Source organism: Orcinus orca, chromosome 12, assembly GCF_937001465.1.
Source record: "Orcinus orca chromosome 12, mOrcOrc1.1, whole genome shotgun sequence".
NCBI lineage: Eukaryota > Metazoa > Chordata > Mammalia > Artiodactyla > Delphinidae > Orcinus > Orcinus orca.
Window position 1 is genome coordinate 9,114,286 of NC_064570.1, and position 17,332 is coordinate 9,131,617.

At 38.3% G+C, this 17,332-nt stretch overlaps 1 protein-coding gene and 1 pseudogene across 5 annotated transcripts in view; both read left to right on the forward strand.

The window, feature by feature from the left end:
* The window catches only part of SERAC1 (serine active site containing 1), an 86,354-nt gene extending 80,886 nt beyond the window's left edge, over positions 1 to 5,468 (forward strand). For 3 of the 5 annotated variants that reach the window (XM_049695460.1, XM_049695461.1, XM_049695464.1), the window contains one exon: positions 733 to 2,687. In XM_049695460.1, coding sequence (XP_049551417.1) covers positions 733 to 1,073 — 341 coding nt within the window. In that variant the 3' untranslated portion in view covers positions 1,074 to 2,687. Of the gene's footprint in view, positions 1 to 732 lie in introns of all 5 variants that reach the window. The other 2 variants (XM_049695462.1, XM_049695463.1) reach the window with 2 other exon arrangements.
* A 3,720-nt stretch (positions 5,469 to 9,188) lies between these two features.
* On the forward strand, positions 9,189 to 17,317 carry LOC101272559 (40S ribosomal protein S6-like; annotated as a pseudogene).
* Positions 17,318 to 17,332: the final 15 nt, after the last annotated feature.

Sequence of the window (17,332 nt, forward strand, 5' to 3'; positions counted from 1 at the left end):
ACCTACCTGTTAATCAGAATTTTGGGACCCTTGGCTTGAGCTTTAGTATACCATTGTCTTTTTGCTCATATGCTCTTTGTTCTGCTTTATGGAGAGTAATTGGATTTTATCTTCAAACCTTTTGTTGAATTTGATTTTTTTTGCAGTCAAATTTTATCTTCCACAAGCTCTTTCTTGTTCTGTGATCCATTTTCTTTTGAAATCATTCTAAAGATACTAACTAGAGGTTTTTTTTTTTAAAAAAAGTGTCTTCTGTGCCCAGGTTTTCTGTTTGCTCACCTGGTCTGTCTCTCTCAGGTGGTAGGCTTTCCTCTAAGACCTGGTGCTTCTTGGTCGCCCTTCGATACTTGAGGATGGGGGACAGGAAGGGGATGGGTGCTCTGTGATTATAGACAGGCTCTGTTGATGGGAGGCTTGCTTCAGAGTGGACGTGGAAGTGCCAGCCAGCACACCGAGGGACCCCTCAGTCCCACACACCAAACTGCCCTGGGTACTGCTTCTGGTCAGCCAGCAATGTGAGAAAACTCTCCCGCTGACACTGGCCTCTGAGTTCTAGATTGGTTTTAGCCCTTTTCTCTCATCTTAATGGCTTCTTAGAAAGAAGAGAAAATAAACAAGCCACCATCTTGAATCAGAACCCTGATTTCCTCTCTAAATTTGGAAGGTTGATGCATTTTATTATGAACTAGATAAACAGATCTTGTTACAATCTCGCTCTCTATAATTTTACAGATTCTCCTGCACTTAAAACACTACAGGATGACTTTCTGGAGTTTGCAAAAGATAGAAACTTCCAGGTGCTGAGTTTTGTAGAAACACTACCAACCTACATTGGTAGCATGATTAAACTCCACGTGGTGCCCCTGGAATCAGCAGGTATTCACTCTTTTGAGACTTGTTTGTCCTTAGTTTCCTGGTTGGTGGTAATCATAAACGTCAACTTTGATATCCAGTTTCTCAGTTTTAGGAGACAGTTTCATGAAGATTTAGATTCTGTTATTCTTTTAAGCCATAGATTAAAACTTCTCTGCAAACATTTAACCTTGGCATTCCCCTTCCCTCCTTTTATTTAACTGATTAGACAGCAAAGGTTAATCGGCTAACTCTGCATTAGCTCTCAACAGTGAAATCTGCTGCATTAAGGTAAGAATCAGAGCTTTTCTATCAGCTAGATTAAAAGGAGCATTTCATTTCACAGATTGATAGCCGCCTGCAGGAACCTTAAAGAAATCAGCTAAAGGTGTGGAAGCTTAGTAATATTCAAGCAACAGAGATTGTGAAGGAAAAAACTAGTGTTAAAGTCCAGTGTCTTCCTAATCCTGGGACTGAGGGAAATGACCAATACCTGCTACTGCAGAGCACTGTAGTCTACTGTAGACTCTTTGAGGGCAGAGCCCACATCTCAGTTCTCCTCATAGCCTCCTGTGTTACTCTGAGCATAGTAAAGAGCCCGTACATTTCACTCCCTTAAAGGCTTTCCCCTCAACCTGGCTAACTCTTTAGTTTGCTTGTCAGACCCTTTTCTGATCACTTCGGGGGGCTGGGTCAGGTGCTGTCCTGGTAGCACTCTGCCATTACTGAGAGCTCCTGGCAGCCAGGCATGGTGCGTATCTGGAGCGCCTGCCAGATGGTTCTTCTGTCTGCGTAACAAGTTTTGTCCTACTTCATTATTATCTATATAAAATGAAAAAGGCTTGATATCCTATAGTGGAATCTGAAGAGACTTTACCTTAAAGCAATATGCCATAGGGTGAGGAACTGCTGTTTGGTAGTTGAAGAACCTGAAGAGTTCAAAGAACGGTGGCCAGTTTTTTGTTTTCTTTTAAGATGAATTTGGGAGCTTAAAGCAAAATTAATATTGTGGACCAGCTGCTGGTAGTGACATAGCCTTGTCATCATTCTGTCCACCCTTTCTTCTGTGTCACCAGGTGGCCTGTCTTCCTTCATAACCACCAGCTGCACTTCCTCACCTGCCTGGCTTCACTAGTACCTCCTGTCACTTCCATCTAGGTGGACTTGGTTAGGCTGAAACATCAAAAACTCAACCAGCTCTCGCAAGCACCACATCATCTCCTTCCCTGGTAGAGTGAGCATGGAGGGCTGGGTATAGAAGGGATTCCATGTGAGACGTTCCCATTCGTTTCATCAGGGCATGGGAGCTCATTATCAAGTTTCTAATATTAGCTCTAGGAATAGAAGTGGTTCAGAGAAGTGTGGAATAACTTAGTAATAACCTGCAGTGTGTAAACGTTTTGAAGGTGACAGTGCTCAGGCTCTGTTCACTATTGAATTAGGAAATCGGCAGCACACACACAGAATTTATGAGAAAAGCATAAAGTTATAATTATACCTACTGAGACTCCATTCTCACATGATTAGTCAAATGCAGTTTAGTTACAGTCAAACTTTAAGTTCCTTTATCTCTGATTTGGTTCTCTTATCACAACCAAATCAACATTTACAACTACGCATTTGGCCTCTTTCACTGTTGACAGGGGGCAGCTTATATTTTTACTTAAATTTTATTGACATTTTTGTTTTCTTCAGATCTAGGCATTGGAGATCTAATTCCTGTGGATGTTAACCATTTGAACATTTGTAAGCCAAAGAAAAAGGATGCTTTTTTGTACCAACGTACCTTACAATTCATCCGTGACACTTTAGCCAAAGACCTGGAAAACTGACAATTGTCTTTTTCTGTTTTCACACATGAACACAGTGCAAGAAACGTGGTGTTCTCTCTTTTTAAGCTCTACGCAATCATGCAAATGTAGTCATTATGGCATTAATGTGGCCTGGAGTATGTTGCAGGCAACAGAATATTGTTCTGTAAAACACAAACTCAGAAGTGTCAATCAAAGAAAGAAGGGCTAGACTGGATTCTTCTGATTTAAAAAACTTCCATATGTGCCAGTTTATGTTTTGCACTGTTGTCCCTGGTGATTGATAGGGAGCAAGCTGCTATGGCTAAAGGATGTGATCTGTGACTTTTGTCATCTGTGACACCTGGCTCATGCTGGGAGCAGCGCTGATGGCTTCTGAAGGGAGAGCCATCACCAGTTTACCACAGAAATGCCTGTTGGAGGGTGCCTAAAATGGAGAGAGAATGAACTAGAACATAAAGACTCTGTTTTGGGTCAGGGTTTCCATGTGCTGTAAGTTTTTAAAACTTGTCAGTGTAAACCTTTGTGTAACATGTTAGCTTTGTTACACGCCTTGTCATCCATGGGTCATTTCCTTGTAAGTTTTTATTTTCATATTGCTGAGAACAAATATTTCTCTTTTAAAAAAACTTCTAGCCTATAATAATTCTTTCCAGACTGTAGCTACCTATACTTTTAATTTTTCCCAGATAAGAATAATAAATCCATTATTGATCAGAGTGTGAACTAAAACTATTCTAAGCTATTATATATATATTAGCAATACTTAATATCAAGATTCTCAGATTCTTTTTAGCTAAAGTATACCATTATTTCTTGCTCATTAGGAAATGGTATTAATTGGTCTCCAGCATGTGAGAAATAGGAAATCATACTGATGACTTTTTTTTAAATAACAGCATTATTGAGATATAATTCACATACCATAAAATTCACCCTTTCAAATGCACAGCTCATTGATTTTTAGTGTGTTTACAGAGTTGTGCAACCGTCACCACTATCTAATTTCAGAACATTTCATCATCCCTCCAGATAACCCCACAGCCATCAGCAATCACTCCTCTCCTCTCCCCCAGCCACTGGTCAACACTAATCTTCTGTCTCTATGGATTTGCCCATTATGGACATTTCATATGAATGACAAGTTTTAAAAAAATTACAACACGTGGCCTTCTGTGTCTGGCTTCTTTCTCTTAGCATAATGTTTTGAAGGTTCATCCATGGTGTAGCATGTATACATGTAGTAGGACTTCGTTCCTTTTTATGGCCAAATAATATTCCATTGTATGGATGTACCACATTTGTTTATCCATTCATCATTTGAGGGACATTTAGGTTCTTTCAATGTTGGGGCTGTTATGACTAATGCTGCTATTAACATTCACATACAAGTTTTTGTGTGGACATGTTTTCCATTCTCTTGGGTATATACTAGGAGTGGAATTGCTGGGTCATGTTAAGCTTATGTCTACCATTCTGAAAATGATGGACATTTGTAGAATGGGATAGTCAAAGCTAAAAGGAGTACAGCATCTGAAGGTAAACTGGGGGCATCAGTGAACCTTAACAACATCTAATTGTTTAATTATGCAAAAACCTAACAAGTGACTTAACTACCTGTTTTGTTATGTAGCTATAGAGTGTGCTAGTTAGCTATCAACAATAAACTCTAGCTAATGGGATCACGTGGGCAGAGGGGTGTAGATAGGCTTGGTTCGTTTTCTTTTTCTGTTTTCCGTGAACCATGGCAGATATACCATGGCTGGAATATCTGTTCATTAACTTAGAGTAATGAAATGAAACCCCACTTCGTAAAATCTCAATATAGCCATTATAGCTGTGCTTTAAAAATAAGGTCTGGGAGAGAGATCCAGTGTACTTCTGAATGACTATAGCTTTTCAGGCAAGTCACTTACCATTTCTGTTCATTCTGTTTATGAAATGGATATGATGTATACAGATTCACTTCATCAGTCCTGTAAGATTTAAGTCAATAATGTTTTAAAAATAATCATCACCTGAAAAACTCTAAGAACACAAAGTATGAAAACATACACATTTGAAATAGTTTTAAACTTAGACCATCAGTAAAATGGTTCTCCTAGTTCAATCAGCCTTGTTTAAATATCCTTTCTGGAAAAAATTTCAAATGAAGCTTCCTATTACCTTTCCCCTCATGGGAAAAGTTTCTTTAAATGATCTATCCAGGAAGGAAATAAACAGAATACAGGTGTTAGCAGACTACTGAAAGCAAGCTGTAAATAAAATTCAGATGAAAAATGAATTATCCTTATCTATAAGCCCTTTACTTCTTTCTGATTACGTTGTCAACCCTAAAAGTTAAGGGCACCGAGTCCCCCCTTTACTCCACTGTTTAAATGTCACCATAGAGAGAGTCAGACTACAAATGGAGGATCGTGATGCCTTTCTTGACTCCATCTCAACCATTCACCCAAGGTCACAGCAACAGGCATAATATGGTGGAGGACGCGGCCCTTTGCTCAGGTCGGGGCGCCCATGGTAGTGGATGCCAGCACTGGTTTCCTGTTGTGGAGAAAGACAGCACAGTCACAGAGTGACGTGTGTATCTCTTTTGAGCTTGGCTCATAATTTACAGTGCCCCTCAAATTATTTCTAAGTCCTAGAATTTGACTTTTAGGCATACCCTCCTGAATTTTCATCTCTTTGTTATATTAAACATGTTAATGTATGGTTTCGCTTTTATTGACATTTGGTATAAAAATTATGTCCATGAAAAAAATTTAAACATGTTCAATAAATGCAATTTTAATGTACTCAGTAAAACTGATTGTGCCCTTATATTGAATGTTGAACACTCTCCAAAGCTAATCACTTAAAATCTATTAGAAATTCATTGTATAATTATAAATTGCCTTAATAAAGCAGAAGACATAAAAAGGCAGTTTAATATCCAAGGAGTTTCCAAATTTAGAAAAAGCCATTCTTGTAAAAATTCCAGTTCTTAATCCGCTTTTAGCTTGGCCTTGGAGTTTAGAAACAGTGTCACGGAATTCAACACCTGGTTCCAAAGTTTGAAAACACTAAGCTTACTAGAACCTTTGATTTTTAATTTAATCCAAACTATTTCAGGATTGTTAAAGCTAGTTTATATTGAAAGCTGGATACGCACTGATTCCTAGGATCATTAGAGAGTGCTGGATATGAATGTGATCTCTAAGCATAAAAAGCTTTGGGTATGTATACATCTGGATGGGTTTTAGAATATTTTGACATCTTGGATTACCAGATTAAAACATTTTTGAGAGTTCTGGACCAGGATGGTGACATAGGAGGCTCCTGAACTTGCCTGCTCCACAGACACCAAATTTACAGCTACACACAGAACAGTTCCCTCAGAGAGAAGTTCAGAAACTAGCTGAGCAACTCTTACACATTGGGTGAACGAGAAAATGCCCATGTTGAAATGGATAAGAAAGACTGAGACATACTGTCACCATAAATCTCACCCTTGGCACAGTGAGATACAATCAGGAGGGAACACACAACTCCCAGCTTCTGCCTGAGGAGTGAAGGGTTTGGGCCCAACATCCAGTGCCCCAACTTTCAAGTCTTCCACCTGAAGGATGGACCTCCCCCCTGACACCAAAACACCTAGCTTTGAAAGCCAGCAGGGCTTGCATCCACAAGACCCACAAGTCTATAGCAAAGAAAAAAACAGTTCGAAATGGGCTTGCAAGGACTCACAGTGGCTCTCCCCGCAGGGCTCAGCACAAGGGCAGCAGACAGAAATGCCCATCTCCCAGCCTTTTCCTGAAAGATGCCCATGTGCTTATCTTAAAAGCTGCGGCCTGAGGGTCAGGCTTCTAATTTAGCACACATCTAGAGGATGACTGTGAGCTTCCCTGGGGACCAGGGAGGCTGGTGGTTCTGTCTCTGCATTCTCCCTCTTGCCCACTCGAGGTTGCTGGTGTCTTCCTGGAAGGAGCTTCGACACATCTCTAGTGCCCTGTCTTTTGTGGCTGTTACCCAGGGAGTGCACCGCTCGATTACTTGCCTCTGATGGCCAGCAAGCCTTGTGTTTGTGGATCCCACAGGACTGTACAAAGAAACAGTTCCATCCCCCTATTGCTCAGCACAGAGGGAGCAGACCAAAACACCCATCTTCCAGTCTTCCCCTGGAAGGGTCTATCTGTATACTTGAAAAGCTGCTGCCTAAGGGTTCAGTTTCCAATCAGCCTGCATCTAGGTACTGACTGAGAATGTTCCCTTTGGAACACTGAGAGGTCCTAGCAGAACCTCAACTCCCGGGAGCAACTAAGAACAAAGAAGGAGGTTCAGACAGTCACAGAGTTTGAGAGATAACCAAGAGCTTGATGGGCTGAATCCTAGGTTCATCTCCTACAGGAGACCACTCTGTCAAGACTGGGGACTTCCCTGGTGGCGCAGTGGTTAAGAATCCGCCTGCCAATGCGGGGGACACGGGTTCAATCCCTGGTCTGGGAAGATCCCACATGCCATAGAGCAGCTAAGCCCGTGCGCCACAACTACTGAGCCTGTGCTCTACAGCCTGCGAGCCACAACTACTGAGCCAGCGCACCCTAGAGCCCACGTGCTCTAGGGCCCACGTGCCACAACTACTGAGCCTGTGTGCCACAACTACTGAGCCCATGCCCTAGAGCCCGCGTGCCACAACTGTTGAGCCCATGCACCACAACTACTGAAGCCCACGTGCTCTAGGGCCCACGTGCCCTAGAGCCCATACGCTGCAACTACTGAAGCCCACATGCTGCAGCTACTGAAGCCTGTGTGCCTAGAGCCCGTGCTCCACAACAAGAGAAGCCACTGCAATAAGAAGCCCGTGCACCGCAACAAAGAGTAGCCCCCGCTCACCACAACTAGAGAAAGCCTGCATGTAATGAAGACCCCCCATCCAGAAAAAAAAGACTGGGAGAGGTGGCTATTTTATCTAATGCACAGAAGCCAACACAGAGAGTCAAGGAAAATGAAGAAACAGAGGAATATGTTGCAAACAAAAAGATGAAACTCCAAAAACAGACCTTAATGAAATAGAGATAAATAAGTTCCAAATAATGGTCATAAAGATGCTCACCATGGTCAGGAGAGTAATGCATGAATAGCGTGAGAATTTCAGCCAAAACATAGAAAATATAAGAAAGAATCAATCAGAAATCACAGAGCTGAAGAATACTAACTGAAAAACGTAGTAGGGGGTTCAATGGCAGACCAGATCATGGGGAAGAAAGGATCAGCAAACTCAAAAAGAGGGCAGTGGAATGCATCCAGAGGACCAAAAAAAAAGTGAAAAAGAATGAAGATAGCTTAAGGGACCTATGGGATACCATCAAGCAGACTTGATACTTGCATTATAGAGGTTCCAGAAGGAGAAGAGAGAAAAAAGGGTCAGAAAGCTTATTCAAAGAAATAAAGGGTAAAATCTTTCCTAAGCAGGAATCCCAAAGGGTTCCAAATAAGATGAATTCAAAGAGCCCCACAAACTTTGCCGTACACTGGAAACTAACACAACATTGTAAATCAACTATACTCCAATAAAAACTTTTAGAAAAACAAACAAAGCCCCAGGGAATTCCCTGGCAGTCCAGTGGTTAAGACTCTGTGCTTCCACTGCATGGGGCACAGGTTCGATCCCTGGTCAGGGAATTAAGATCCCACAAGCTGCATGGCAGGGCCAAAAAAAAAAAAAAAGAGCCCCACACTGAGACACATTATAATTAAACTGTCAAAACAAGGAGAGAATCTTAAAAGCAGCAAGAGAAAAAATGTACAAGAGAACCCCATAAGACTACCAGCAGATATTTTGCAGAACTTTTGCAGGCCAGAGAGGAGTGACACAATATATTACAAGTGCTGATATATTACCAAGAATACTCTACCTGGCAAAGTTGTTCTTCAGAGTGGAAGAAGGGATGGAGTTTTTCAGACAAGCAAAAGCTGAAGGAGTTCATCACTACCAGACCAGACTTACAAGGAATGTTAAAGGGACTTCTTCATGCTGAAATGAAAGGACACTATTTAGTAACAGGAAAACATATGAAAGCATAAATCTCACTAGCAAATGTAAATACAGATGGTCTCTGACTCACAATGGTTCAACTTAATGATTTTTCGATTTTATGATGGTGCAAAAGTGGTGTGCATTCGGTAGAAACCGTACTTCAAATTTTGATCTTTTCCTGGGCTACCAATATATGGTACGATACTCTCTTATCAGCCACATGATCACAAGGGTAAACAACTGATACACTTAAAACCGTTCTGTACCCATACAATCATTCTGTTTTTTACTTTCAGTATTCCATAAATTACATGAGATATTCAACACTTTATTATAACATAGGCTTTGTGTTAGATGATTTTGCCCAACTGTAGGCTAATGTAAGTGTTGTGAGCACATTTAAGGTAGGCTAGGCTAAGCTATGATTTTCAGCAGGTTACGTGTTTTAAATGCATTTTCAAATTACAATATTTTCAATTTATGATGGATTTATCAGGATGTAACCCCATCATACATTGACCCATGGCCATGTCGGCCTCCTACTAAGTAAGAGGCATTTCTATTACAGATCAAGGAGGACTGGAGAAAGAAAGCACAGATCTGTACAGGGTTGCACTGCAGTTGTCAATCTGAGTGTTCTCAATTTGGTCATCATAAAAAAATAGGGAGAAGGATATTCCTGGACTCATTAATACTACTGTGCCTTGTCACCTGGGGCCCCAAAGAGTTGGTGGAATCCAGAAACTTTTCAGTCTCTCTAAAGAGGATAGCGTTTGCCCATATGTTGAGAGAAAGCCCTTAAACAAAGAAGGTGAGAAACCTGGGACCAAAGCACCCAAGATTCAGTGTCTTGTTACTCCACATGTTGTGCAACACACACATTGGTGTATTGCTCTGAAGAAACAGCGTACTAAGGAAAATAAGAAAGAGGCTGCAGGATACGCTATGCCTTTGGCCAAGAGAATGAAGGAAGCCAAAGCAAAACGCCAGGAACAGATTGCCAAGAGATGGAGGCTGATGTCTCTGAGAGTTTTGACCTCTAAGTCTTGAGTCCAGTCAAAAATGCAATGTTCTGAGAGTAATGAATAAATAAGATCAGACATCAGAAGAAAATTGTATGGAACCACAAAAGACCCTGAATAGCCATAGCAACTTTGAAAAAGAAAAAGCTGGAGGCATCACTCTTCCTGATTTCAAACTACATTTCAAAGCTATAGTAATCAAAACACTATGGTTTGGCATCAAAACAGACAATAGATCAATGGAACAGAATATAGAGCACAGAAACAAACTCATGCACATATGGTCAATTAATTTATGACAAAGGAGCCAAGAATACACAGTGGGGAAAGGATGGGTGGGAAAACTGGACAGCCACATGCAAAAGAATAAAACTGGACAACTATGATACACCACACATAAAAATCAACTAAAAATGGATTAAAGACTTGAACTTAAGACCTGAAACCATAAAACTCCTAGAAGGGAACAAAGGTAAGCCCCTTGACACCAGTCTTGGCAATGATTTTTTAGATTTGACCGTAAAAACAAAGGCAACAAAAACAAAAATAAACAAGTAGGACTACATCAAACTAAAAAGCTTCTGCACAGCAAAAGAAACCATCAACAAAACGAAAAGGCAACCTACAGAATGGGAGAAAATATTTGCAAATCTTATATTTGATAAGGGGTTAATATTTTAAAACTATAAAGAACTCATTCAACTCAATAGCAAAAATCAAACAATATGATTTAAAAATGGGCAGAGGAACTGAATATTTTTCCAAACAAGATATACAATGGCCAACAGGTACATGAAAAAGTGCTTAACATCACTAATCATCAGGGAAATGCAAATCAAAACCACAATGAGATACCCCAATACATCTGTTAGAATGGTAATCATCAAAAAGACAAAGGATATCAAGTGTTGGTAAGGATGTAGAGAAAAGGGAACACTGCACACTGTTGGTGGGAATGTAAATTGTTGCAGCCACTATGGAAAACAGTGTGGAAGTTCCTCAAAAAATTAAAAAAAGAACTACCATATGATTCAGCAATCCCACTTCTAGGTATATATCCAAAGGAAATGCAAACAGGATATTGAACAGATATCTGCACTCCCATGTTCATTGCTACATTATTCACAATAACCAAGGTATGGAACCTAAGTGTCCATCAATGGATGAAGGGATAAAGAAGGTGTAGTATATACATACAGTGGAATATTATTCAGCCATGAGAAAGAAGGAAACCCTGCCATTTGCAACATGGTTGGACCTTGAGAGCATTGTGCTAAGTGAAATAAGCCAGACAGAGAAAGACAAATACTGCACAGTATCACTTATATGTGGAATCTGGGGAAAAAAAAAAAAAAAGTCAAACACATAGAAACAGAAAGAGTGGTTGCCAGGGCCTCGGTGAGGGGTGGGATGGGAAGTGGGGAGAGGTTCATAAAAGGGTACAAAAACTTTAAAGTTGAATAAGGTCTGAGGATCTAATGTAAAACATGGTGAAATGGTGGCTATTGTTGATAACACTATATTCTATTGTATAACTGAAATTAGCAGAGTATAAAACTTAAATGTTCTTATCAAAAAAAGAAAAAGAAAAAATGTGTGAGGTGATTGATGTGTTAGTTAACTAGATGGGAAGTATTCTTCCACAATATATACATATATCAAATCATCACAATGTACACTTTAAATATCTTAGTTTTATATACATCAATGAAGCTAAATTTTTAAAATATTAATTAAAAAAATTTAACACATTGATAGCTTCTAAGAATTGTATTCTGTTTATTCTCCCTCAAGTCCATTTCTCCTCTATTTCAGGTAATTCATTACATTTCACTCAAGCAGGACCTTTTTCAGTAGTTTTGACTTCTCCTCCCCACATATGATTAATTACCAAATGCTGTCCACTCTACTCCAAAGGTCCCAGAATGCTTTTCCATTTCTACTGCTCAGACTCCAGTTCAGATTTTCACATTTGGCCTGGACTGTAATACCCTCCTAATTGGCTCCTCATCCTAATGATAAAACAGAACTGTAATTCAGTGAACACATTTTGAGTACTTACACACCAAGTGTTGCTTTATAGAAGAATACAAGGTAGCTTTATTAGCCATATTTCAGAGATAGAAAAACCAAGCATTAAAAAAAATTCATAAAACTGGCCCAAAGTCTCAAAGCTAGTGAGAGTTAAGGTTAAACCCAGGTTTTATTTTAAAACCTATGCATGTGCATTGCAATACAGTCACAGAAAGTTTCACACATTAACTTTAAAAACTGACGAAAAGGGACTTCCCTGGTGGCACAGTGGTTAAGAATCTGCCTGCCAATGCAAGGGACACGGGTTTGAGCCCTGGTCTTGGAAGATCCCACGTGCCACGGAGCAACTAAGCCCGTGCACCACAACTACTGAGCCTGCGCTCTAGAGTCTGCGAGCCACAGCTACTGAAGCCCGTGTGCCTAGAGCCTGTGCTCTGCCACAAGAGAAGCCACCACAATGAGAAGCCCATGCACCACAACGAAGAATAGCCCCTGCTCGCTGCAACTAGAGAAAGCCCGCACGCAGCAACGAAGACCCAACACAGCCATAAATAAATAAATAAATAAATAAATTTATAAAAATAAAAAATACAAGGTTGAAATATCTTCAGAAATAAGAAAATATTCAGTGACTTAGATTTTAGAAACTGCCAAAAATAGCTTCTCAAAAGAAGGCTGAAATTAGATTAGCTACAACCAAAGATAATTAGTGAACTGGAAGAGAGGTCAGAAAAATTTATCCAGAATGCAGCACAGAGAGACAAAAAAGATGGAAAATACAGAAGACTAAGGATATTGTCAAGTAAGATGATAACAAATTCTATGTTTCATTTGAGTACCAAAAGGAGAAGAAAAAAGCATGTCCCAGAGGCAATATTTGAAGAGATAATGGTTAAAAAGTTTCCAGAACTGATGAAAGGCACAAATCCACAGATTCAAAAAGTTCAACTAATTCAAAGCAGAGCAAATAAAAATAAATTCACATCTATACACAGCACACTGAAACGGCAGAAAAGCCAACACGAGAGGAAAACCTTAAAAGTAGTCAGAGTAAAAAAAGTGTAAAGGAATAACAGTTAAGATTGCTACTGTTGAGAAGTCATCAGTCAATGGAAGCTAGAACACCACCTGCAGTATTGCCAAAAACCACTCCCACCTTAGAATAATACATTCAGTAAAAATAATAAGCCATTTAAAATATTAAAATAAAAGATATTTTATATAAATTAAAACTGTACCACCAGCAGACCTTCATTAATGGAAATGTTAAGGGATGTACTTCAGGTAGAAGGTAAATGAATGATCTAGCCAGAGATGCTGAGATTCAAGAAATGTAGAGAGTAAAAAGAGGCAACTATTTGGATAAAATAAATGAACACTGATTGTATAAAATGATAATAGTGTCTTGAGTAGGTGTTAAAATATGTAAAATTAAAATATACAGTAACTACAGTTGGGATGGTATAAATGGAGTTAAAGTTTTCCAAAGTCATCACATTATTCAGGAGGAAGGTAAAAATAATGATTAAATTCTGAAAGTATAATGTTAATAATACATGTTGTAATTTCTAAAATAACCAAAAAAAATGTAACCAACAAAAATAGGGTATAATGACTTCCAAATGAGGAGAGGACAAAAAGAGGAATGACAAAAATTCAAAAGAAGGCATGAAAAGACGGGAAAAGAAACAAGAAACAGATAGTAAAAAGAGAAAGCGTAAGATTGGATGTTAAATTTAAGCCCAAATATAGCAATTATTACATTAAATGTAATGGACTAAATACCCTAGTTAGAAGATAAATATGCCAGGCTAGATAATAAAACAACACTCAGTTATATGCTGTTTATAAGAGACCATCTGAAGCATGAGGGCACCAAGAGGTTCAAAATAAAAACTATAGACACAGTTTACCTTCCTGGTGAACTCTACCAAAAATTTAAGGAGGAAATAATTTCAATTGTTATCATATTCTTTCAGTTAATAGAAAAGAGTGTACTCCCCAACTCTTGAGGTTAGTGTAACTTTGATACCTAAACCATACAAAGTCAGCAGAAAAAAGAGAAAGTTACAGGCCAATCTCAATAATACAGTTGCAAAAATCCTAAACAAAAATATTGACAAACTAAGTGCAGCAATATTTTAAAAGGTAATCTGTTCAAGTTGGATTTATACCAAGAATGCAAGGTTGTTTAGCACTGGAGAATTGATCAGTGTAATTTGCCATATTAACAAACAAAAGGAGAAAAAAAATCAATCATTTCAGTACACGTAGAAAATGTCTTTGATAAAATTTAACCACCATTCATGAAAAAGATAAATTTAGTAATCCAGAAAGAGAACTTCCTTAATATAGTAAAGGGTGTCTAAAGAACAAAAAACGATAAACATCATACTTAATGGCAAAAATAGTAACATTTTCCCTTAGAGAAGAAGAGTAACACAAGAACGCCTATTACCAATGTTTTTATTTAACGTTGTACTAAATGTCCTAGCCAGCTCTGTAAGGCGAGAAAAAGACATAAAAGTTACAAGGATGGGAAAGGAAGAAACAAAACTCATTATTTGCAGGTACCTGTCTACAAAGAAAATCCAAAGAATCCACATACACCATATTTTATCAATTTAAAGATACATTACATACATTTAACATCTCTGTGGGTGGGCTACCTCTCACAATAGATGAGTCATAACTAAGTTGGAAGCCTTCTGGCTTAGTCTGTTCAGGCTGCTATAACAAACCACCACAGACTGGGTGGCTCATAAACAACAAACATTTATTTCTCACAGTTCTGGAGGCTGGAGGTCCAACAAGAAGACAGCAGCATCGTCACGTTCTGGTGAGGGCCCTCTTCCTGTTTCACAGCTGGGACCTTCTCACTGTGTCCTCACATGGTGAAAGGGGTGAGGGATCTCATGGGGTCTCTTTTAATAGGAACACTAATCCCACTCGTTAGGGCTCTATCCTCATGACTTAGAACGTTCCAAAGGCTCCACCTCCTAATACTATCATCTTTAGGGGTTAAGTTTTCAGCATATGAGTTTTGGGAGGAAACAAACATTCAGACCATAGCACTTTCTTAAGACCTATGTGGCAAAACAATCCAAAAAAAGAATGGATATATGTATAACTCATTCACTTTGCTATACAGCAGAAACTAACACAACATTGTAAAACAACTATACTCCAATAAAAATTTTAAAAAATAGCATGTAAATGTGTATCTCATAATTGATGGTATATTGAAATACAGTAAATTGTTAGATTTTTATGACAGTTTATATAAAAGCAAGGTTGTTTGATGCAGTCAATACACAAACTTTTATATTTAAGTATACTAGCAAAAAATAGCAAATGAATTTTAAAGTAAGAATTATTGTTAACTGTTAGATAAAACCATGGTATTAAGGTTATAAAAGAAAATGTTATTTAGAGATAAGAAAGTATTTAGGAGTCAAATATCACGATAGCAGAATTTTTAAAAAAATTTCAGCAAAGGAAAAAAATAAACCAAATATAGCAAAATGTTAAATTACTATTAAATCCTGGTGATGGATATATGAGAGTTCAAATTATTCACTCTGATTTCATGTATGTTTGAAAAATTTTATAAGTTAAAAACTTTGAGAAACATTAATGAAATACTTAAGTGAAGAAATATACCATGTTCTTAGATTGAAGGGTCAATACTGTAAAGATGTCCATTCTATTTCGTGAAGTCCTAGTAAAAAATTCCAATAGGTTTTAGTTTTTAAATAGGACTTGATTCCAAAATTTTTATATGAGAATGCTAAGGATCAAGAATAGAAGGGCTTGTTTTACCAGATATCTAAGAAATAATACAACATGATATTGACACAGAGATTGACAGGTAGACCAGTGGCACAAGAACAGAGAGCCCAGGAAGCAGAGACTGTAATGGCAGTGTGAGCAGCTAAGGAAACCTCTCCCCCAGAGAAAGAGATCTATTAAACTAGTCAAGGGTAGCAAAGGCAATCATTCAGATGTCTAAAGATTGATCAAAAGACTTACAACAAATTGAGAAGCCTTTTATTCAACAAAATCTAAGTAAGGATTCTCAGTAAGAACAATGGGAGGCCACTGTATTAGAGTTAGAACTAGAGCCTGCACCCATCCCCTGACAGAAGTGCCTTCCAGAAAGACCTGTTCCATTGGGGGACAGTGGAACGAACACGTTGTATGTCACACACCACACACTTTTTTACCCTACAACTAAAAAGCATTTTTATTTTGTATTGATGAAATCACTAGAAAACTCAATCCTGCACTTGACCATGGAACAAACCTCAATAAATTTTAGAAAGCAGATGTTTATCTAGGCCATATTCTCAGGTCATAATCCAATAAAATTAGGAGGAAACAATTTTAAAATGCCAAACAAACTCTTAACTATCGGAAAATTGCACAGTCTCCCTTGAATCAAAGAGAAACTAAAAGCAAATTACAGTCTAGAGATTAATGAAAAAGACTATTTCATGCTAATATGTGTAGGGTGCAGTTAAAGTTACAATCGGGGAAAATATATAACTTTAAATGTCTTTATTGTTAAGCAAGACTAAAAATAATGAAACCTGGTGCTAGCTTTAATTAAGAAATTAGGAAAATAACAAAACTAAACAAAAAGTAGAAAAGGATGCAAATTAAAGATAAGTTGAAGTTAATGAAAAATGTTTTAAAAACCGACATAACAAAATAAAAATAAACAATATAAAGGATATACAAATACCAATGCTGTTATTTGAAAATGTCAATAAAAACTGGGTAACACCTAGAGAAACCCAATTAAGAAAGAGAGAGCAATGGTTTGTTATTTAATAAATGGTATAGTATAACTATCACTGAGGAGGATGTTGGACCGCCCTCTGGACTCTGACCCTCCGTGACAGGCTGCATCCCCTGTATGGACACCATTCCTCTGAAATTCTTTCCCATCGGCTCATTCTTTCCATGTACATAAATCCACTTTGCTACATGTCATATTCTTAATCCTCTTCTCTCAAATCTCCCCTGGCCCTCTGTTCACAAGTAATCACTCTCTCATTTGTACTCTCCTACCTCATCGAGATAGAGCTGATTATATAACTGCAAACAGTTTGCCCTGTATGAGAATGAGTTTCAATCCATGACCTTGGGAAAGCAAGGTACCGTAACCAGCCCTTTCCTTCTTCTCCATCCAAGTCCCAGGCACTCAGATTAAATGAATTCAATATAGTCCTTACTGGTCAGGAAGGACTGGGCATCTTTATGATGTGGAGACTGTCAGTATATTCTTATTCCTGAAAGGCATCAGAGAACATTTATGACCTAAATTTGGTCTATTAATTAGCTAAGAACAAACCTAGACAGAACTGGAAGATTGTTTACTCCTTTCTTCAGTCTTCTATGAAGTAATGTACTCAAGCCACCCCAGCAATCTAAGTTTGCTATAAGATCCTATAGAAAATGAATCCCAGCATCTCTCAACATTATAGCATAAAGTTATTATATATGTTATGGCTGTGGTCCCTGCTAGCAGCCTTCAACTCATAAATTCTGAACCAAATTATTACTTTTATGTTGCTTCAACTTAATTGGAT